The sequence below is a fragment of the Anabrus simplex genome, chromosome 4 (genome assembly GCF_040414725.1).
Source record: "Anabrus simplex isolate iqAnaSimp1 chromosome 4, ASM4041472v1, whole genome shotgun sequence".
NCBI classification, from domain to species: domain Eukaryota; kingdom Metazoa; phylum Arthropoda; class Insecta; order Orthoptera; family Tettigoniidae; genus Anabrus; species Anabrus simplex.
Genome location: NC_090268.1, coordinates 323,124,825 through 323,149,242, shown reverse-complemented (window position 1 = coordinate 323,149,242; position 24,418 = coordinate 323,124,825). Strand labels below are relative to the sequence as shown.

At 39.4% G+C, this 24,418-nt stretch overlaps 1 protein-coding gene across 1 annotated transcript in view; it reads right to left on the bottom strand.

Moving 5' to 3' along the window:
• LOC136871945 (protein Wnt-6) overlaps positions 1–22,535 on the bottom strand; it is a 407,098-nt gene extending 384,563 nt beyond the window's left edge. Inside the window, exon 1 of the mRNA XM_067145691.2 lies at positions 22,364–22,535. Coding sequence (XP_067001792.1) covers positions 22,364–22,431 — 68 coding nt within the window. The 5' untranslated portion in view covers positions 22,432–22,535. The remainder of the gene's footprint in view (positions 1–22,363) is intronic.
• Positions 22,536–24,418: the final 1,883 nt, after the last annotated feature.

Genomic DNA, 24,418 nt, shown 5'->3' with positions numbered 1-24,418 from the left:
TGAATAAGACCAAATAAAACCTATGACTACAATACAATATTATTCCGCCTCATTTACGGCGGGGGAGGGGAGGATACAATAACTATCCCCCAAAAAAACCAAACCCCATGGCACTACAGCCCTTGAAGGGCCTTGGCCTACCAAGCGACCGCTGCAGATTACTAGGTGTCGTGTGGTCAGCACGACGAATCCTCTCGGCCGTTATTCTTGGCTTTCTAGACAGGGATACCTACTCTCATTAACGGAATTTCTTCCATTAAAACTTGTATGTATGCGGGAGGAAGATAGAAAGGGGTGTTCACACGTTATGTAAGTCACAGTCATTGTATTCGATGCAATTTATTTTAGAACAAACTTAACTCTGTTACTTTTCGAGTATTCCACCTCATTTATGGTGAGGGAAGGGGGGATACAATACCCATTCTTCTTAAGTAATAATAATAATAATAATAATAATAATAATAATAATAATAATAATAATAATCATAATCATAATCATAATCATAATCATAATAATAATAATGTTATTTTTCTTTACGTCGAATTAACGACCTTTACGGTTTTCGGGGACGCCAAGGTGCCAGAATTTAGTCCAACAGGAGTTCTTTTTTTACATGCCAGTAAATCTACCGACACATGGCTGACGTGTTTCAGCACCGTGAAATCCCACCGCACTGAGTCAGGACACAACCTGCAAAGTTGGGGTCAGAGGGTGAATGCCTCAACCGTCTGAGCCACTCAGCTCGGCCTTCTTAAGTGAATATCTTCCTTTCAAACTTGCGGGTATGATGGAGAAAAATATAAATAAACTATTTTGCATCGGTATTTACATATTATGTCACAGCCATTACATCAGATGCACTCTATTTTAGAACAAACTTTAGTCTCTTTTTTTAGTTAATATAAAAATTTAGAAAAGACTGGTCTTTATTCATTCTCCTCATTATCATGAAATTACAGAGTGCAAAACAGTAAGAAACAGATACTCGGGTAATGAGAGAATCAGATTTTTAAGTGACCAGGTACACAGGTAATATGGGTATTAGTTTCTGTTTACTCGGCTCTCGAACACACCGTGCGATACTGAGGTAACCGCGTATAACTAGCAGTAATTCGAAGAGTCGGGTGTTGTGCATGAATGAAGAGATGTACAGACGGACACAATGAACCAGTCCCAGAGCCAGAGACATTAACCAAATGCAGTTAAATTATCTTGCCCTCCGTTGCTGATCTTGATAAGCAGTTGCTTAGCATTTGCCTTTCTGTTTCTTACGTTAACGGGTTCGATTTCAACTGAGTGCAGTGGCATTTGCTACAAATCCGTGCCGCTGGCTTGTGAAACGTTAACCAACTCCTGTGGAACAAATTTTGAGAGCCCAAATTCTCTTGAAGGTATCCCAAGGCGTTTCCTATTAATTTATATATTGTACATATTTCTAGCTGCAACAGTGGGTTAATGGTAAAATGTCTGACTCATGACTCCATGTTCACGGGTTTGATCCCGGCTGAGGCAGTCAAGTTTTGAAGTACAGTCAATAATATTGACACTCTATGTCATTAATTTTAGCATATTACCTTTTTTTACAAGTTGTTTTACGTCGCACCGACACATATAGGCCTTATGGCGACGATAGGATAGGAAAGGGCTAGGAGTAGTAAAGAAGCGGCCGTGGTCTTAATTAAGGTACAGCTCCAGCTTTTGCCTGGTGTGAAAATGGGAAACCATCTTCAGGGTTGCCGACAGTGGGGTTCGAACCCACTCTCTACCGAATACTGGATACTGGCCGCACTTAAGCGACTGCAGCTATCGAGCTCGTTTTTTAGCATATTAAAGATCTCTGATGGCGCACTAAACAAGATTGCGCAAAATTAAAATTATTCGGACATAGGAACCGTTTTAATAACATTTTGTTTTCGTAGCTAGGCCGAAGCACAGTGAGACTCTCAGACTGGTAGGCATGTTGCTAGATAGCACCGGTTCAGACGTGCATGCTAAAGATTATTATTATTATTATTATTATTATTATTATTATTATTATTATTATTATTATTATTATTATTATTATTATTCCTTCTTCTGGCACACTAGTGTCATCAAAGCACTCTCCCTCTCCAACTTGATTCAGTATTTCTTCATTTGTGATCCAATCTTCCCACGTAATCTTCAACATTCCTCCGTAGCACCACATGTCAAAGCCTTCTATTCTCACTGTTTCTGAATCAATTATTGTCTACGTTTCACCTTAATACTTTGTCAGTACTGTATACACAGAGCCAATGTACAAAGAAATACAACTTTTCCTAAATGGAATTTAATATAAGACGAAACTAATGAGGATTTTTCTGACGTCCTCAGTATGTAACACCTTATTACTTCCTTGTGCGCCACTAGAAAACCATACCCAGTGGCATTATGTGAACTTTATGGGAAAAATGAAAGGAAGATTTGACGGCTGCAATCTCTTGTTCTCCGTTGCCGATCTTGTTAAGCAGTTGATTCAAATGAATACTTCAGTCATGTATACAGTAAGTTAAGTAAGGTGAAAATTGCAGTCGTCAAATAGTGGCTAATCTAGGATGTGTGGTTTTAGCAGGTAATGTCAGAAAATCTTGAATTATATTAATTTATCAGGGAATGTATATTTCTTAAATCCCCTTCTCTCCCTACAGTAGTTCAAGCAGATCTGCGTAGCCGATGCAGGAACGGTGCCCTTGATTCACCCATACGGACTTAAGTTCGAGTCATCAACGTTAAGTCCAGAAATTTTGAAACGAGTCTTCTACTTGTTGAGTTAATCTGCGGTTAACTCAGCTTACCCTAAAACTGAGTTACAGGTTGATTCTTGAGGAAGAGGGAGTCTGAGCATTGAGCTAACTCTTGTATCTACTCATTCAGGGGCCTTCTTGGCCTGTATGAAAATGGCTTTACTTTTCACTTCCGGCTGTAATGATGTTTATTTATTTATTTATTTATTTATTTAGGCTACGATGCCTTCCCTTACCCTAATCTAAGATTAACAATTACATCAAACTAGCACAACATCCAGCTACTGGGTAATATTATTTTAAATAACCTTTAAAATAATGACAACTATATTCGAAATTTAATAATAATAATAATAATAATAATAATAATAATAATAATAATAATAATAATAATAATAATTTATTGAGCGTCATAGGGATCACCTCGGTTTCTCGCTTGGTTGTGAATCATCACCCTTGGGAACACTGAACTAGACGACGAGCACCTACACCCGGACCTGCGGCGAAACCACAACATCGTGAAATTGCGATTGAATAAGCTGGTAATCACTTAGTACTGGAACCTGCCATGTCTACCTATGTGGCTGCGGGAAGAAACGAGTGAACTGACTCGGGTGTTCACCTACTAGAATTCTATTCACAAAGAAACGAAGAGATTCCAGCAGCAACCTTACCCCAAGTTCGGAATTTCAGAGTGGTGTTTGGTAGTAGGGCCTGCCACACGTCTGTTAATGTAATAGACCGACCAGATTAAGTGTACGCACGTTAAAGCGTCAATGAGAGAGAGAAATGCCCTCGGACTTGAGGGAAAAGAGCTGAATTGTGAATATTAGACTTAAAACCAACTTTGACTATTTCAACTTTGCATCAGAGCGTCCGTGGCTCAGGCGACATGTTTCAGATCCTGGTCGCTCCATGTGAGATTTGTGCTGGACAAAGCAGAGGCAGGGTAGGATTTTTCTCCGAGTACTCCGGTTTTCACTCTCATCTTTCATTCCATCATCAATCGTTGTCCCAGAGGAGTACGACAGGCTTCGGCATTTGGCACAGTTCCTATCCTCGCCACTAGATGGGGGCTTCATTCATTCTAATTCTGACCCGGTCAAATGACTGGAAACAGCATGTGGATATTTATTTATTTATTTATTTATTTATTTATTTATTTATTTATTTATTTATTTATTTATTTATTTATTTATTTATTTATTGTCAGTGAAGTGTAATGTGTTACCGAGGCTGCTTTTCGGTGTGTAAGAATGGAAACTAATGGGATCGTCAATGAATCAACTGCATACTTTTGAAGTGTGGATCCATCGCAGAATGTTAAATGGGTAGACCACGTCACAACGAGGAGGTACTCTGTCGTGCGGCGAAATAATATAAATACTTCAAGCTCACAAAACGCAGGAAGGAAGCATATTTTAGTCACATTTTCCGAAACGAAAAATACTGCCTGATACAACTTATCATAGAAGGCAAGATGAAAGGGAAACGAGGGGCAGTGAAGATTATCCTGGGCGTGGTACCTCCGATAGCCGTTGAATGTCCATAATACGGCAACTCTGATAGAAGTTAATCCATGGTGGTCGCTAATTTCCAGTGATGGCACTGCACCAGGAGAAGGAGATTACATGTTTCTGTTCTGCTGTCCATCAAATTTGGAATACGAACAAGGATCAGGGTTTTTGCATTCTTTTTTAGAATCTGCTTTACGTCGCAGCGAAAGAGATAAGTCTTTTGGTGACGACGGGATAGGAAACTGTTTACACTGGTAAGGAAGCGGCCGTGGCCTTAATTGCCGTACAGCCCCAGCATTTGTCTGGTGTAAAAATGGGAAAGGACAGAAAACCATCTTCAGGGCTGCCGACAGCGGGGTTCGAAACCACTATCTCTCGGATGCAAGCTCACAGCTTCGCGCCCTTAACCGCACGGCCAAATCAGCCGGTCGTATGTTGGTGATATTACCATAAAATGGTATCATTTTAAATACCTCGGAGCGAATGTAGTTTTCTTCAATTCCACAACGATATGCTGTAAGCTAGTACGGTTTTTGGGGAAGGACTTCAGGCTTTTAATGCCTGATCTATTTTAACTAAAATTGTAGACTAGTGAATATAGCAGACCTACAAAATGTTGTGTTTACAACGCAATATTAAAAAACAAAACGCCCATGCTGACTATATGGCACGATCGCAAGTTTTGAATACAACTCAAATATCAAATAAAACAAATTTATTCATAAGTAAAAGTAAGTCACGAAGTCAACTGAATGAGACACAATGTTCGCCCTGTATCGCTGCATCGTCACGGTCGCACTGGACAAGTGAGGCGTGTCACAAGATGGTGGCGTGCGTGATGTTATGTCAGCGTCGGACTTGCTATGATCACTTTGTTAGGTGCATAGCTCTTGAACGGATATAGATATCTCGATAATTATTTCTTCATCATGTTTGGCTAGATGAGGTCTGCTTGACATTTTAGCGATATGTATACTATATGTCTGAAGACACAGGCTTCGTCGATCACTTTTAGTCTCAAGATTCAAATTTCACGTGGAGTTAACAAAGTATTGCCACAGTGAAGTATATTCTATTTGGTTTAGAAATAATACCCTAAAAAATCAAACAAACGACACGTCAGCTAGCAACAAGTCAAACGGTACTGAGCTCGCGCACAGTCGGCGAATCTCAAGCGCCGTGTCAACCTACGCCTGTGGGGCAGTGGAGTGAATGGGCGTGTTCCAAACGAGTTAGGCCTCGAGTCAAGGACAGTAGCTACCTAATGTCATGAGAACAATTGCTGTGTGGTTTATAGTCACAGAGCAGAAGGCCTGTGAGGCGTGTTTTCGTTGCACATTGTTTCAGTAGCCTACACACCCCTGCAGGCGATTACTGTATGATGAAACGAAAAAACATATTTCAAAAAATTCGGTTTTTTTCGGATTTATCATTCGATTCAAAGTTCTCATCCAACGAATAGAAAAGCGCTGGGTGAAAACCGAGACTAACCTCTATTTCTGATTTGTTTTATCTGAGTCTTAATAATGTTTGCACTTATTTAGGTTCGATAATGCCTCTGGCATCTTTTAGATGGATTTCTTCAGCGTTCTATTTCAACTGCATGAAAGTGCTGTCTTATGATATTGTATCATAATTTAGTCTCGATATGTTACGTTATGATATGCAGTCGCTTTCAAGCAAGCTATTTTATAGCTTGTTGAAAAACCTACAACCTGTTTCCCAGTCTTTGACCGGGTCAGGGATGTAATGAATGAACCATATATACAGGCTATTATTACAATGGGGTCGCCACTCCCAAAGTGATTTATTAATGACTGATAAATGCTATGAAATGATAATGGAGAGTGTTCCTGGAATGAAATATTACAGGGAAAACCGGAGTAGCCGGAGAAAAACCTGTCCCGCCTCTACTTTGTCCAGCACAAATCTCACATGGAATGACCGGGATTTGAACCACGGTATCCAGCGATGAGAGGCCGACCCGCTGCCGTCTGAACCGCGGAGGCTACTTACAAATTATTGTGATTGAATTTTATTGCTGGATTTCTGAAATAACCTTGTGCTTATGTTTTAGTCTAAGCGTTGTCAAATATGTGTTTAACCTTCAAACACACGCGTATGGGGTGGAATCCACCTCAGGTCATTTTATTTCCTACTGAAATGTACAAATAACTTTCCTGTGCTCTTCCCGCTTTTGTACCTATATGGCTGGATCCCCGCAGAAAGAGACATTCTTACAATAACTATCTTAAAATCTCCAATTAATACAGTAATTCATATTTTACAATATAATGATATGTGGGGTGGAAAGCACCCCCCGCGTGTGTCTGCGTCCTAAGATCTGGCGCGTGTGCTTGAGGGTTAACAACGTGGCTAGCAATACTGCTTAATATTGAACCCTAGCCTCATAACGGTTCGACTCAATATTAATATGGAATGTGGAATGCTACAGTTGGCTTGGGTAATGCCTGGAAAGACTACGTGTTTCCTTGGAATGTTATTAATGGTCTCATATCGTCCCTCCTATGCGCGTGTTTAAAGAATAATGAACCTTAAATACATCATACTCTAGGAGCGGGTGAATATGTCATGCAAATATACATTCCTACTGTACGGTCTGCCTGCTGTCATTTCTTGATGGATACAGTACTTTTGCATCCATCTCTTGGCACAGGCCAGAGTAAAGTGTAGCTTCCACCGAAGTCTCAGTCAACATCCATGGCTTTGACAATATGGAAGTTGCTGGGTTATGGGTAGTGCATGACTAGTGCATCTGAGTGTTATAAAAGGTGCTGCTCATAGGGTCAGTCGTGCTGCAATAGTACTTTCTGACCCAGTGAGGAAAGCAATGGCAAACTACCTCACTCCTCATCTTGCCTAGTATGCCTCATTTTGGTGCTGCCATTGGTTTTTGGGGCTTCCTTATAACCGCATAACCTTTGGTAGTGCTATTTGAGGATCCAAGCAGCCTCTGGGCTGGTGACCTAACAGACAGACTGTACGGTACAGTAAGGTTCATTTTCCTTCACACCAGCGCATAGGAAAATGAATACAACGAATATAGTTCTGATGGAGTGCATATCCATATATGAATCGGAGGCGTGACCTGTCCTAAGGATAATAATTGATACGAACAGCATTGTCAGATACGTGGTATTAAAACTAGGCCGTCGATATTTTACTTGTAACAGGCAGTTTACTACTAGTCATTTTAAGTTGAAGTGCTTAATACACTGCCAGGTACGTGAATACGGTTCATTAGGAAAGTGAAGAGAGATTTAATTTATCGCTATCCAGTTACACGGAACTAAATGAAGAGACGTTTCATAATGGATGGGTGTAAACTGTACCATTCTATCAGGTTATCTCGGGAAGTTAACAACTGGAAATCTACATCGATAATTCAGTACTTAACCGCGTTTTTCTTTTCCTTTCTCCTCTATTTTTCAGATCTTGTTGTTCCATGAACCCTAGACACCGTCAATGTGCATACATAGTGTAGGAAAGATACTATCCACTAAACACAAGGTGTGAAAAAGGACAGTTAATACAAGGATAAGAACCAATCTTCAAAACCGTAGTTTTCATTCCCTTTCAAATGGGGCAACTAACGTTAACAAGGTCTGTAGCCCAAATAATTCACCATGTGAGGGTGCAGATGAGGATGAAGTTGACAAGTTTTATGAAGCATCGAATGACATAGTAGTCAGGGTCAACAGCAAAAATAGGATAGTGCTAATGGGCGATTTCAATGCGAGAGTTGGAAATAGAACTGAAGGATACGAAGGGTGATTGGTAAATGTGGGGCAAATATGGAAGCTAATGGGAATAGGAAGCGTTTTCCGGACTTCTGTACTAGTATGGGTTTAGCAGATACGAATACATTCTTCAAGCATCATGCTATTCACCGCTACACATGGGAATATAGGAGTACGAAATCCATAACAGACTATATCTTAACCGACTTCGAATTCAGGAAGTCTGTTAGGTATGTACGGGTTTTCCGAGGATTTTTCGATTGTACAGACCACTATCTGATCTGTAGTGAACTAAGTATCCTTAGGCCTAGGATAGAGAAAGTGAAATATTTCTGCAAACGAATAAGGGTTGAAAATCTCCAGGACGAGGAAATTAGACAGAAGTACATGGATATGATTCGTGAGAAGTTTTGAAGCGTGGACAATAAGCAGCTTCAGGATATAGAAAGGGAATGGGTGGAATACAGGGATGCTGTAGTAGAAACAGTAAGGGAATGCCTAGGAACAACTGTATGTAAAGATGGGTAAAAGCGAACATCTTGGTGGAATGATGAAGTAAGATCAGCTTGTAAACGTAAAAAGAAGGCTTATCAGAAATGTTCTCGAAACAAGGGCGGATGCAGACAGGGAATTGTACGTAAATGAAAGAAACAGTGTGAAGCTAATACTGTAGTTGTTGAATCCAAAAAGAAGTCGTGGGAAGATTTTGGTAATAACCTGGAAAGGCTAGGTCAAGCAGCAGGGAAATTTTTCTCGACAGTAATAATGAATCTTAGAAAGGGAGGGGAAAAGGGAATGAACAGTGTTTTGGGTAATTCAGGTGAACGCATAGTGGTTCCCAGGAAATCAGTGGACAGGAGGAGGGAATATATTGAAAATCTTCTCAGCGTAAAAGGAAATCTTCCCGGTGGTGTCCCGAACAATCAAGCTCATGGGAAGGAGAAAAATGATGTTGGTGAAATTACGCTTGAGGAAGTGGAAAGGACGGTAGATAAGCTCCATTGTTATAAAGCAGCATAAATACGTGAAATTATACCTGAAATTGTGAAGTATATTGTGAAGGCAGGGATTAGCATGGAGTGTTGGTAAGGTACCTTAAGATTTGATAAAAGCAGTAACTGCGCCTATCTATAAGCAAGGGAACAGGAATAATTGCAACAATTACCGAGGTATCTCATTCATTAGTATACCAAGCAAAGTATTCACTGGCATATTGGAAGGAAGTATGCAATCAATGATTGAGAGGAAGTTGGATGAAAACCAGTGTGGTTTCAGACCACAGAGGGGCTGTCAAGATCAGATTTTCAGTACGCACCAGGTAATTCAAAAATGTTACGAGAGGAATAGAAAGTTGTGTTTATGTTTCGTAGATCTGGAGAAAGCATATGACAGGGTACGGATGGAAAAGATGTTCACCATACTGGGGAACCGTGGAATTAAGGGTAGATTATTAAAATCAATCAAAGGCATTTATGTTGACATTTGGGTAACAGTGAGAATTGATGGTGGAATGAGTGCTTGGTTCAGGGTACTTACATGGGTTAGACAAGGCTATAATCTTTCACCTCCTCTGTTCATAGTTTACATGGATCCTCTGCTGTAAGGTATAAAGTGTCAGGGAGGGATTCGGTTAGGTTGAAATGTAGTAAGCAGTATATCCTATGCTAATGACTTGGTCTTAATGACAGATTGTGCCGAAAGCCTGCAGTCTAATGTCTTGGAACTTGAAGACAGTTGCAATGAGTATGGTATGAAAATTAGCCTTTCGAATCTAAATCGATGCCAGTAGGTAAGAAATTCAACAGAATTGAATGTCAGATTGGTGATATAAAGCTGGAACCGGTAGATAATTTTAAGTACTGAGGTTATGTGTTCTCCCAGGATGGTAAAATAGTGAGGTTTAATCAAGCTGTTGTAAAGCTAATGCAGTGAGCTCGCAGTTGCGATCAACAGTGTTCTGTAAGAAAGAAGTCAGTTCCCGGACGAAACTATCTTTACATCGGTCTGCTTTCAGACCAACTTTCCTTTACGGGAGCGAAAGCTGTGTGGACTCAGTGGCTATACAGTACTAGCATAACTATGTTTCAATAAATTTAGAAAGTTTCGACTTCTACCCTAATAGTCCTAAGTCTACCGAAACGGTACCGCTACGTTGGGCGTAAGATTCTTTATTCGGTGATCATGGGTCGAAATTTACATTCATAAGTCATTATGCAGAAATGAAGAAATGTTCATTTTCTCGACCCAGCGAGAAATTGACCCAGGGAGACGTAGGGCAATCGTTGCGGCACTGTCTCCAACTTCGAGAGAGTTTTCTAATGGTGCCCCACATAAGGCGGATCAGAATTTTTATTTAGACGGGCAAATCACGCGTACGTTTTAAATTTTGGTGCAAATTTCCAGTCACTAATTCATAAACTGTATTTTATTCATTAACTAATTTATGTATATTTATTTATTTATTTATTTATTTATTTATTTATTTATTTATTTATTTATTTATTTATTTATTTATTTATTTATTTATTTATTTATTTATTTATTGCACACTGCAGGACTTAGTGCACCAATTACAGTGATAACTAGGTTATATACAATATAATTAAAGTGGCGGTACTCATATCTAAACTATATTCTAATTTTATCTAACCTGATCTCCTATAATCTTAATATAGAATATCAAAGTACTTTTCTAAAAATAAAGAACCTTGTATTAATGTGGGGAAAAACACACGACAAAGTAAAGTGACAAAAGAAATGTAGCCATTTACCTACAGGCATAATATTACAGAACTTCACCTTTCAATACATACAGTAGTTAGATACCCCTAGTTTTATGACTTCATACAATTGCGTGATGAAATTCAGTTAGAAACTCGCACATTGGCAGACTTAAGTCAATTCCGTTATTTTCTGAATGGCACTGTTAAAGATACTACAGAGCCTGTTCACCGGCCGGTAATCAAGGGCACATGCCCTGGTTTTTCCATTTAAAAATGTTATATTTCTGGAATTGAAGCGAGGTACATGTAAATTTAAGAGAGAGAGACAGTAATTAAGAAGTTTTAATAACACAGTTTTAAACATTTTACTGCACCCTTCCGTCTGTGAAATTCTAAACTCACCACTCCGAAATGTAAAAGGATATCACTATAGGGTTCCATACGTGGATAGTAGCTAGTTTTCTAATATTGTAAGTATTTTAAAAATTCTCTATTGCAATGTTTCAATCTAACAGAGATATGATTGACACCTACGGCTCCGAACGATGCTGGTATATACCTACTATTTTTGGTCTTAGTATGGTATTCAAGAGATGAATGCGAGTTTGTTTGTTTTGAAGAGTTTTATATTCCTTATAATGAATACTAGGTCCTTGTATGACTCAGCTACCGCTTTCAGTATATGCGAATTGAAAGTAAGCTCGTGGTCGAATAAAACCCCGAGGTTTTCGCTATAATACCACTTATATTTGTTAACCTGTCTACTTGCGAATAAACCGAGACCAGAATATTTTAAATCGGTCAACACGTTCACCTCTTGCGGAACTCCGAAGTGTACTGAGTGCGTGCAACCGAGCTCTCAAAGCACGAGGCTACCACAGGAAGAGGTTGCGTCATAGCATTCAATTTGCTTCCGTGGCGTTTAGCAGAAGCTTTGAATCTCCAAGTGGAAAATCGAACGTATTGCGTATATAGTTTGCCAGAATCTTCGTAATTCTAACTTCCCATGCACGTTACAGTGTGAGATGTAGTCACGTCAAAAAGTGTCGGCTGGAAATCACCGAGTCCACGAATACAAGCACGATCGAAAGGATAGAGCACAGTAACACACATATTACTTGGCTATCTAGTATTCGGTACTTTTATAGAACTTTTATCAGGGAAGGGTTGGGTGTATGAAACATTAATCTATATAAATGTATTGGCAGATTGTGAATTAGAAATATCATACTGAAGCGTAAAAAAATGTTGCATATTGTATAACTAAAGGCCATAAGACAGGTATTCTCCTGTACAAGTGGGCGCTCAATTTTTGTGCCAGAAAGTGTCGACATTTGTACTATAATCCCCAAACACGTCCTCAAATTATTTTTTCGAACAAATACCGAACGAGTTGGTGGCACTGTTTGGGTCACGTAGCTGTCAGCTTGGATTCGAATCTCACAATGGCCAGCCCTAAGGTGGTTTCGAAGGCTTCCCGTTTCCACACAAGGCAAATTCTGGGGATGTACATTAATTAAGGCAACGGTCACTTCCTTCCCAGTCCTAGCTTTTTCCTCTCACATAGTTGTCATAAGATTTGTCTTTGTCGGTGTGACATAATACAAATATAAAAAAATATATTGTGAACAGCTGTCATACTTGATCAATAAAATCATTCATTTGCAGCTGCTATTAGACAAGAGTATTCCTATGATTATCAGACTTAATTACATGATAACTTCGAAAATTATTAATAACTTCTGTTTTTGTATGTAGTGATTATCTATCCGAGGCTTGCTCGTTTCAATCGGTAGGAGGTGGGTTCGATTCCCTGTCAGGAAGTCGAAGAATGTTCATTTCTGGAGAGGCGCATGGGACTGAGTGTTACGCAGCCTACGCCAAAATTTAGTGTGATGTTAATTTCTGGGGACAAAGGTAGCCGGACCTAAAGGGTTAACCTCCCTGTCCTTCCGAGATTACGAATAGCGGTAGACTTTACCTTCTGCTCCTCCGAACGCTTTGTTGTTATGCGATTCATAAAGTATAATGAAACTGTATATTTAATACAGGAAACCCATAACTTACAAACAATGTTCTACATATTGTCTACTTCAGAAACCGCGAGAAGTGGCGGGATTAGAACATCGTCAGTCGGAGTGTTACAACTTTATAGTCCTATTGTGGAACATGAGCTAAAGTGATCAATTAATGATCATTACAACAAGCTACAAATATGCAATTTCGTTGTTTTCAAAACTCTACCCACTGCACTACCTGTACAAAACGACTAACACGCGCTGGCAGAGGTAGTTACTCTACATGTGGTTACACTGTTGCCAGATTGCCACTCTTCAACGTCCTTTTTCTGCCGGATACACTCGCAGGACGAACTTTTCTGAGATACATTTTTTTTATTGCTGGAATGGTGAAACTGTTGAGGATCCAACCAGCCTTCGGGCTGTATACTCAACATACATGTGAGGAGTTGCGCTGCGACACCCGTGTGTGCGAATTTCGCTTCACCCTGTATAGTCTAGGACAACATGTCTCTTACCCTTATTAATTCTCGGTATTGTAAGTATTTATGTGTCATTAGTTTGAACAATGTTATCCTTAGCTTACAATAGACGTGGTGAATGAATTAATGAATTAATGAATGAATAAATAAGTGACTGAACGATGAACAAGCTGAATGCTCTCCGCCTGCATCTACGGAACTCCAGCAGATAGGGTGAGAATATTCCATGCGGATGAAGGCATTACAATGCACGAATGATGAATGAATGAGTGAATGAATGCATGATTAATGAATTACTGGTATTCATGTATGCATGAAATGAGGCCTCTCTCTCTCCCAGTCACGGATAACCATCAACTGAACCCTCAAAGTAGTTCCCTACACGGTGCCAACGATGCGGCTTACGTCGAATACCAGTCTCCTAATCATGTGTGAATTTTGCAGTTTAATGTTTCACAGCGTTGGCAACCCACGCAATAGTTCTTTTACTTTGAGGGTGAGGTCAAAATCGCTCTGAGGCGGGTGTTCTAGTATTTCCCACCTCCAGCGCTGAAGTTGCCTCCATACAGCCTCTGGTGCATGTTGTCTAGCGTTGTCATGGAGAAGGATGACATTGCTGGGAAGACCCGGGCGTCAGTCCGTAATGGCTTGGCGAGCTGTCTCTGCAGGGAGGTTCTGTAGTACGTTTCTGTAACCATTGTGCCACGCGTAACGCAGTGACACACAGTCACACCTCTGAAGTCGTAAGCCACAATGACCATCACCTTGATGGGGAAGGGTTTTGTCTTCGTGGTGATCCTGCGTTTGAGTTCTGTTTTATAGCCTACGCTCTGGCCCAAAATTAATCTGTCACAACCATTCTGCACGGAGCCTGACTCACAACTGCAGTCCTAGAGGCGGAAAACTATCGATAGTGCTATCGATAGTTATCGATAGCGACCACTACCGTCATACCTCAATAGTCCGTTGCCTATTATCGATAGTCAACGATAGTTTTTTCCCCCTCATTGGCTTATTTTTCGCGCTAACAGGAATCGTACAGCTGTTTGCAGTTAACTGGTGAGGAGTTTGTTCCAATTCATAGGTGTGCATTTAAGTATCTCTGCGTACCTACGACTTCAATGCCGGCAGAAAGACTATTTAGCATTTTGGAAGGTAGGATTCTCCACTCAACCTAACCTTAGCTGAGTTGATGCCGATACGGGACAAAAAATAAGATTTATGAGTTGTCAGAGATTGTATGTAGGCGAGAAAAGATAAAGCACATTATAGGTCAAAGACTAATTTCATGATAGCAACTGTAAACTCTCCTGACATCTGTTGAGAATGCTGTAAAACATTTTTCCAAAGATATTACAATAGGCGTACCGGAGAAAATGTCGGGCGATCGCAAAATGAACACTGCAACTGAGCCAGAATTTGTCGGGCGATCACGTTATGGGCAAGCGCGTGCAGCCCGAGAATGTCTCGGACGTGCCGCTGAAGAGATTTATGAGCGATTCCGATTTGAATTTCAGACATGACATAGCATGAAATAGTTGTGCTTTCTGATTTTTTGTGGGTTGTGTTCAATAAATGTTCTATTTTCAGGCATAGTGATATGATTCGTTCCACGTTTTGGAAACTATCGATTACTATCGACAGTAGAGCTTATAATATCGGAAAATATCGATGGCGATTACTATCGATAATTTGCCGCCTCTATCCAATACACCACTCTCTCGTGCTATATCTATGTACTATGAGTGTCAGGCATTTCAGGACGTTTGACCGGCGTATGGTAGCATCCTGAAAATGTGAGGAAAAAAAGGATGCTGTGACTTATGTCCCAACCCTCGCATTGTCGTTGTTGTTATTACTTCTACTGAGTGAATTGGCTACACGGTTCATGTCACGTTGCTGTGAGTTTGAATTCGGGAAAGGATGGGTCCGAGCCACACCATAGGCAACCCCTTTAGATAATTTTTCGAAATATCCCATTCTCGCTCCAAGCAAATGCCTGGGCTGCCCTTTAATTACGGCCACGGTCACTTCCCTCACACTCCTTGCCCTCTCCTATACCTTCGTCTTCATACGATCTGCCTGAGTCCGTGGACGTTAAAACAGAACAGATATTATTATTATTATTATTATTATTATTATTATTATTATTATTATTATTATTATTATTATTATTATTATTATTTAGACAGAACATATTAAGAGATGATATTAACATCAAAATAATGAGGAACAATAATTTAACTTAAAAATCTATAAACTAAGATAAATATTTCCTCAGGCCATACGAGATTATGAAGAAAAGATGGACACTCTCAGTATTAAAACCCAAATCCTCCTGGATTTCTTGCCGCCGCGATAGTGTTTAGTCAGGAAAGCCACCAACTGAGATTCTTACCACGTGTGAAGGGCTTTGAAACTTGTGTTTGAAAGAAACGAAAACATGAGATTTCTCTGACTACGATAACAATCGATCAGTCTGTGTCGATCCCCAACCACGCAAGTGTATTTAGGAACACTGAGAATATTTAGCTTTCTATCAGTGGGTGTTCTGATGAAATGGCACTACCCTTCTTTGTGAAACCAGAAGTATTCGGCTTGGAATCCAAGGACCATTCTTTATAAATTGCCATTCAGATCGAGTTTTCTTCCACGGCTTCAAAAAATGTATATTTTATGAAAACTGACTACCTGAATATATGAAAAATGAACAACACTTTTAAAATTGTACATTTTCTTTATAAACATTTATGAAATACCAGTCTCCTTCTTCAAGACCCTTTTCCAAATTTCTTGGGGTCGGTACTATACTCTATATAGATTTGGCCCTGTTTTACGGCCGGAAGCTCTTCCTTACGTCAACCTTATGTGGAGGGATGTATTCACTATTGCGTGTTTCTGTGAATGTTGATAGTGTGTTGTATTATGTGTGGATGATAATGTGTAGTAAGACGAACACAAACACCCAGTCCTCAAGCCAGAGAAATTAACCACACACAATAAAAATCCCCATCCCACAGGGAATCAAATCCACGGACTTCTGAACCGAAGACCGCTGATCATTCAGCCAAGGAGCCGGACTTTTATGGCATATGAATGTTCGGGTAAAAATTGTAAGGAAGGATGTCATTGTCTATAGTGAAGCACTTACAGATATGTGCTACAAAAGGTGAATTATATCTATGACGAGTTATATCCATACACATAAATAATATTTAATTACTAAATAATATTATATATTTTGAAGTAACTGAAGCAGATAATGGCAAGGTTAATTTAAATTTGTTTACACCTGAGTGGATTTGCAGCAGAACTGTTTTAATGGATCAATTATTAATTCTTAATTACACTAAACACAGAGGGGAAAGAAGTATTGCATTAGAGTGAATCGAGCGTCTGCATCGGGGTTTGAAGTCGGTGGCCTAAACATGGTTGGAAAATCCAAAGACATCTCCATTACAGGACATCGAAGTTCCATGAAGAGGCTTTCGCAACCACAGCTTCAACTCTAATGGGACGCAGGACATAGCTGTATACCCCGACACATTGACCTACAGCAGTCCTTCTGGTACTCCTTGTCATTGTAGGCTAAGCGAATCCCAAGGCCACTGATTTAATCATAAGTTTCGTTTTATTAACTCTCGGCTTCCTGATGGGAACCAAAACCAAGTCCTAGCGGTGAACTTGGCGAGATTTTATCACATCAGGTAGGCAGACCCGCAACTCAATATAATGAAACTATCCTAAAATTATCGGCTTTAGCCCTGCTTTCTACGTGCTTACAAGCACACTGATGAACCATATTTAAAATAATGAAAATGACTTGTATTACTGTCATTATATTACTGAAATGAAAAATGAAATGTCGTGTGGCTTTTAGTGCCGGGATATCCCAGGATGGGTTCGGCTCGCCAGGTGCAGGTCTTTCTATTTGACTCCCGTAGGCGACCTGCGCGTCGTGATGAGGATGAAATGATGATGAAGACAACACGTACACCCAGCCTCCGTGCCATTGGAATCAACCAATTATGGTTACAATCCCCGACCCGGCCAGGAATCGAACCCGTGACCCTCTGAACCGAAGGCCAGTACGCTGACCGTTCAGCCAACGAGTCGGACATTATATTACTTATTTTATGGTTTTCGGAGACGCCACGATGCTGCAAATTTGCCCGTATGAGTTCTTTTGAGTGTCGATAAATCTACCGATACCTTCAAATACCACCAGACAAAGTTGGGATCGAACGCGCTAGCTTGGACTCAGAACACCAGCACTCTACCGCCTGAGTTATTTAGATAGTTCAGTCTTGTATCAATTTAGCGTTATATCTACGACAGTCTGTTGAACTACTATTACGCTGCCTGGGGGGATTAATTAGTTCACTACTTTATTCGAAACGTCGGCAACCTATTGCCCATATACTGTACCTAAAATAATGAGATGGTCCAAACCGGACAAGAACCATGGGCCATTTGTTTGACCGGCCAGAGAAGAAGTTAGTGCAATACGGTTGACAGGGGATGAAAATGGAAAAATACAGAAAACTGGCCCAGGGCTACCAAAGGTAAGGATCGAATCTGCCCTTTCCCGAATGCAACGCTACAGTTACATGGTTCACAAAGTGTTACAAATTTGCTCAGCTGCTGCTATTATTATTATTATTATTATTATTATTATTATTATTATTATTATTATTATTATTATTATTACTATTATTAGTAGTAGTAGTAGTATATTATTATTAGCCTCCGTGGCTCAGGCAGCAGCGCGCTGGCCTCTCACCGCTGGGTCCCGTGGTTCAAATCCCGGTCACTCCATGTGAGATTTGTGCTGGACAAAGCGGAGGCGGGACAGGTTTTTCTCCGGGTACTCCGGTTTTCCCTGTCATAATTCATTCCAGCAACACTCGCCAATATCATTTAATTTCATCTGTCATTCATTAATCATTGCCGCAAAGGAGTGCGACAGGCTTCGGCAGCTGGCACAATTCCTATCCTCGCCGGATGATTCATAAAGGAATTGGAATCATCCAGAAATTGTTGGGACGTTTGGAATAGCCTGATATAAACTGATTTTAAGTTAAATATATATCTTTTTTTCGCACTTGGATATTTAGACTTAAATCCTTCTTTTTTTAAATAGGCTTGAAATATAATTTTGTTAGAAACCAAGTTTTAATTTTAAAACAATAATACAATGTATGAATAAAGATACTATTTTATGAAACACTGGGGCTGATATCATTATCAATAATAATAATAATAATAATAATAATAATAATAATAAATACCGAACGAGTTGGCCGTGCGGTTAGTGTCGCGAAGCTGTGAACTAGCTTCGGGAGATATTGGGTCCGAATCCCACCGTCGGTAGGCCTCAATATGGTTTTCCGTGGGTTCGCATTTTCACACCAGGTTGTACCTCCCAATCCTAACCTTTTCCCATCCTCCTGTTACCAAAAACCTTCGATGTGTTCGTGCTACGTTATACAAGTAGTAGATATTATTATTATGATTATTATTATTATTATTATTATTATTATTATTATTATTATTATTATTATTATTATTATTATTATTTTACGGAACCTTTTTCCATTTCAAATTTCATTCTTTATTTCTGTGAATAATAATAATAACAATCGTCATCAATATCTATTTCGTAAGAAAAATCTTAATGTTGCTAGCTACCGTCCTGTGAGACCCAGATTCAATTCCTGCAGCTGTTAGATATTCAAGAGTGGAGAGGTCTGGTACATGGTGTATCGGTCACAGTTTGGTATGCTGGTGACCGGCAATGAAACTGCCACCAAACTCAAGAGATCATGTCGCTTATTTTCATCCCCATGTTAGGAAAATGAAAAAAAATAAGGAATGATGTTGTTGATGATGATGATGATGATGATGATGATGATATCGACAACTAATTACGATATAAATAATTGAAGAAGGATATCTACCATACATTTTATTTATTCAGGAACATGAGAATGATTCACTCAAGAAATTTTAACGATCAACTTCTGTGTATCAAATTATTATATACAGCTGTCAATGACATATTAAGGTTGTTACGAAAGTAACGAATATACTTTCATATAAAATTATATGAGCTGCAATTCTAGGATCTTCTTTTATTAGCCAGACAATTCACTGCTATTTATATTCTGCGATAGAGAGCACCGTTTAATAGCTTGCATTATTTTATCTAGGTTAGGGAATGGCCTTCAAGTCACATTCAGAAAAGTGCGATGGTCATCCGTACAATGAGTAAGGAATACTTCTATATAAACCGACCATTGAGAATAACTACCGTAACCCGGATTCGATCCTGCAAGTTTCGATTTCCAAACACTTTTAAGATATGTATCATAGGTTATATGCGAATAGGGGCAGATGAACATATATTTATGAATCACAAGCATGCAGTACACTGAAGTTTACTAATGGTTTGTCAGCATACTTTTGTAAACTATGATCAGGAGGGTGCTGAACTGGAAAATTTATTGCATTCTTTTTAAATATGCAACGTTAGTTTCCTAACCTTTTCATGTAACGAGAACTGGATGTAGTGTTCCAAGCCGAAATTTGTTTCCTTAATATATAACGCACCATATTTTTTCAGAAGTGAGTTATGTAATTATTTAAATTAATAATTAATTTACAGTTGGTCTAACAGATAGTCATCAATCCATTCGTACAGAGATAGAAAATACGCTTAGGTTAGCTGCCTTAATTCTAGGGAAACCAAAAACGTTCAACCTACTGATTAATCCGTAAGGACAATAAGAAAAATACATTTAATTAACTAGCATTTGAATTTTGTAAATTTAGCAATATTAATTAATTTTCGGACAACTACTCTAATTAATCATGATGAGACGCTTTTATAATTCTTATATATCATAAAAGAAGTAAAATAATGCATTCAATTTCCACCATCAGCACATCTAAATCATCCTAATTTCCAGGTTAAAACAGAACAGATGTCTTTCCGATGCACTTAGACAGCATTGAAAATGAACAAAATGGTTATAAACGTTAACATCATTACAATTCTTCGGAAATGTTGAGACAAGATCCACCGGCTCCGCCACGTTTTCCACCCGGCACTGTGTAACGGGACCTCGCAGTCGGTAGACGATCTCAAAGACCGACTCACGCACCGGGGAATTCCGCTTCAAGTGTTTTATTCACCAAAAACAGTTGTATAAAATAAGGTATCATCAATATTCCTCCCCTCAAAATTACACAATGTCCATTCCACACTAATATTTACTTCTAAATGAGTGCGTGGCAGGTTGTCATTTCGTAGTTGTCCTATATAAAGCACAGCTAATAAATAAATAATATCCATCAGCATAACGACGTGACTTAGAGCAATATAGAGAAAAACATCGTTGTATATACAACATTAATGTTCAGATAACAATGTAATCAAAGTGGGTTGGAGGAAATCATCAGGTTTGTACAGAAAAGTAATGGCTCTATAATTAGGAAAATTGTCACGAAGGCTTAGACCTGGCTATGTTTGACACAATCAATAAGCAGGCGAGAGAATTAACCACGCAAAACATCAATAAATATCGACATTTGGGCCTCAAGATAAGTGTTAAGAACAAGTACGTTCCAAGCACGCAAGCCTCAATAAACGTGTAATAAAAGTACAATGTTACTATTCACGGAATACTTTTACGATCTTCAACAATGACATTCTGAATATACGAGGAGAAATAAATAATTAAATCAGTTTTGATTCAAGAGAAGTTACGACATGAATAACAAACTGTTAAAATATGTTGCGAGGAATTCAGTGGCCTAGCATACACAGCAGTTTAGTACCAGTAATGAAAGGAGCCCCACTAATAAATTACGTTATGCTCCAATGGAATCATATGAAGAGATTTATGAATGGCATTGAATTGAAAATTACCTTTGAGAAAGTTAAGTTATGCCGGCCATATTCATTACACCTGGAACAGATCGTTCTAGATCTTTTGAGCAATACTTGACATTTCAGAAAGATATTTTTTAATTTAATATTTCGTGAAACTTCGGCATATGTTTGGCACTTTTTGTAACTTCAAATTGTTTCTGAAAAGGCCATGACATGTATGTAAGATATCATGAATGAAAGGGAAGATAAAAATTGTCACTAACATGTCACATGTTAAACGTTTCACCAGTCAAAATGTTTGGAGAATATTGAACAAAAACAATTAATTATTGTTGAAATACATGAAGAAGAAGAAACGAATAAGATTCATTTATTTTTCTGTAAATGTTATTACCAAAGTTTCTAAATACGCAAGCTAGCAGAAAATTTGACCATTGACTGAAGAAAATAAGGTTGTTGAATTATAAAGGTGAAATTCAAAATATTTGAATTCGAGTTATGACGTTCAAGTTCAAATGTAATTATTTCACTGAGCTTTATCCATTCCGAAGGAAACAATTCAATACGTTAACATAACCTAAAATAAGTGTCTATTTTTTTCTTAAAATGTCAAAGTAACAGTGAAAGTTACTTAGTAACTAGTTTTAAATGCTCCAGAAGGAGAAAATGTAGCCTAATTATAAAATATTATAAAGTAGGCTAGTAAATGAATAAGATTCACATCGTGTCAGTAAGCCCACATGCCACCTTAGACCGGAGTGTTTCGCGAAACTTCTCATACTAATGGAAAAACAATGCGTCGAATCTACAGAAGTGAGTAATGTGCGAAAAAAAGGAAGATGTTGTGGAGGAGAAGGGAGAAGTATTACGTAATAAAGGTGCGACACACAGACAAGTGCAGGCCGAAAGAAGGCACGGTAGCACGTGGGGCCTACTAGACCGCCAACCCACCAGACCGCACACACAAAAAACGCACCACGGGAAAATTACGTTATTCACAGACCCTCATTATATACCATGTTGCATTTTACTGCCTCTTTTTTTACGAGCTTTGTTCTTAATAAATAACTCCTTCTCCCTCATCGAGATACGAATTAAAAAGCTTTTAGAGTGGCTAGGTGGGGGTGTTGTGAGGGTAGCGGCAAGACCTAGAGAGAGGGGGTGAAAGTTAAAGAGACACTCATAAGAGTACTACTTACCACCAGTGTCCAGTAATCGGTGACACGAGCAGGAGACATAGCGCCACCAACACAGGCCGCATGTCCATTCTGCAGCCCCGCCCCTAGCTTCTGACGGCAAGGAAGACACCAAGTGCCCCCCACCACCCCATCGGTAGGTAGCGCGATGTTACGGGACTACGAGACGACCTCCTTCTCACCTGATGGCGGTTTGAGCGCGGGCCACAGCACACAGCTGGGAAGAGATGTTTGCGGGTAGCCAGTAAGCATGCGCGAGCCGAGATCTGCCTGTCGGCTGGGCTGCCAAGCTGCTGTTAGCACACGTGCGCGGTTTGTTCTACAGTAGCCGCATCTGCCTACTGCTCTAGTGCCCTCTGACCTCCCTGCCTGACACGGGACACGTGACGATCAATTGTCTCCGACGATGACAAGCGTGCAATCACACAAATCAAGAGGAAAAGAGGAAAAACGCCAACTTTGATAAGTAAATTTCTTCTGAAGTTGCCTTTTCTTCTGGAAGAGACACTGGCCACAGCGAAGTTTTGGTGACTTGAGAACTGAACGGAGCGTTCGGCTTTCGGCGGGAGTGACGCGGGGGCACTGGGAGGAATTCAGGTCTGAGAGCTCCACCGCGCTGTCTGCTGAGGCCCTCGCTCGCTGCTCACTACAGACCGCTTCAAATACATTCGCCTTCGACATGGTTGCGACAATGTTTTCAATGCTATAAACGGTTGAGAAAGAATTTTCCTTTAAACAGACAGCAATAGCTGTCATTTTAATATTATCGTGTTAAAAAGTGTTTTGAAGGTGATGAAATATTTTTCGTAACAGTAGTCGAAGCTAACTCATGAATGATTCGACAACAGAGAACAGGACTTTCAGAAATGTTGTGCCAAAAATAATTTTATTGTCTATTTATTTTGGCCGTGCAGTTAGATGTGCGATTGTTTATTAGCTTAATGCGTATTGGCAGACTGTGCTGAAAGTCTTAGAGTTTGAAAAGAGGTGCAAGTACAATTATGGCAATTAATAGCTTATTTCAAAGACTAAAGTGATTCCAGTTGAAAATAAAGCTGAAAGGATTGAATGTCAGGTAGGAAATACATTACTGTAACAGGTGGATCATGGATGTGCATTCTCCCAGGAAGGTAGTAGTAAGAGAAATAGAATTATGGTAGGCCTATAATAAAGCTAATACCGTGAGTTCGCAGTTGTCTTCAACAGTGTTCTCTAAGAATTAAGGGAGCACTCGAAAGAAATTATCTTGATGTAGGTGTATTTTCAGACCGAATTTTCTGAACGGGAGTCAACGTTGGGTGTATTCAGGACGTCTGATTCGTAAGGTGGAATTAATAGACATGATAGTAGCGAAATGACTACTGCAAAACAAGTGGGAACAATGGCAGGAGGGTAGATACTTGGAATGTGGAGATAAAGGCTAAGTTAGGAGATAACTCATTGGACGTAGCTGTGCATATGAAATGGCTTTGGTTATGCGAGATAAATGGAGGAGAATAGGTTAACTTGGAGAATAGTGGACACAGCCATGGAGCGTAAGGGAAGTAGGGGAAGACCAAGATGATGGTTGTTTGACTCTGTTTTTAATTATTTAAAGATAATAGGAGTAGAATAAAACGAGGCAAGAGAGCTAGTTACAAATAGAGGATTGTTTAAAGTCCGTAGTTAGTTTACAGAGGCTAATGCATTGAACGCTGAACTTAAAAAGAATGCCTCACGTTGCATCGACACATATAGATCTTATGGTGACGATGGATTAGGAACGGGCTAAGGTGATAAGTAAGCGGCCGTGGCATTAATTAAAGTACAGTTATGGCATTTTCCTCATGTGAAAATGGGAAACTGCGGAAAGCCATCTTCAGAGCTGACGACAGTGGGGCTCGAACCCACAATCTCCCGAATGCAAGCTCACAGCTGCGCTACCATTACCGCATGCCCAACTTGCTCGTTTAAGTTCACTTTTACTTTAGTCTACTTGCATTTATGATTTTTTTTTTCAAATTTAATACTTGTTGAAAGAGACTTAGGTCCTACTTTCACGAACATATTTCTCTTACG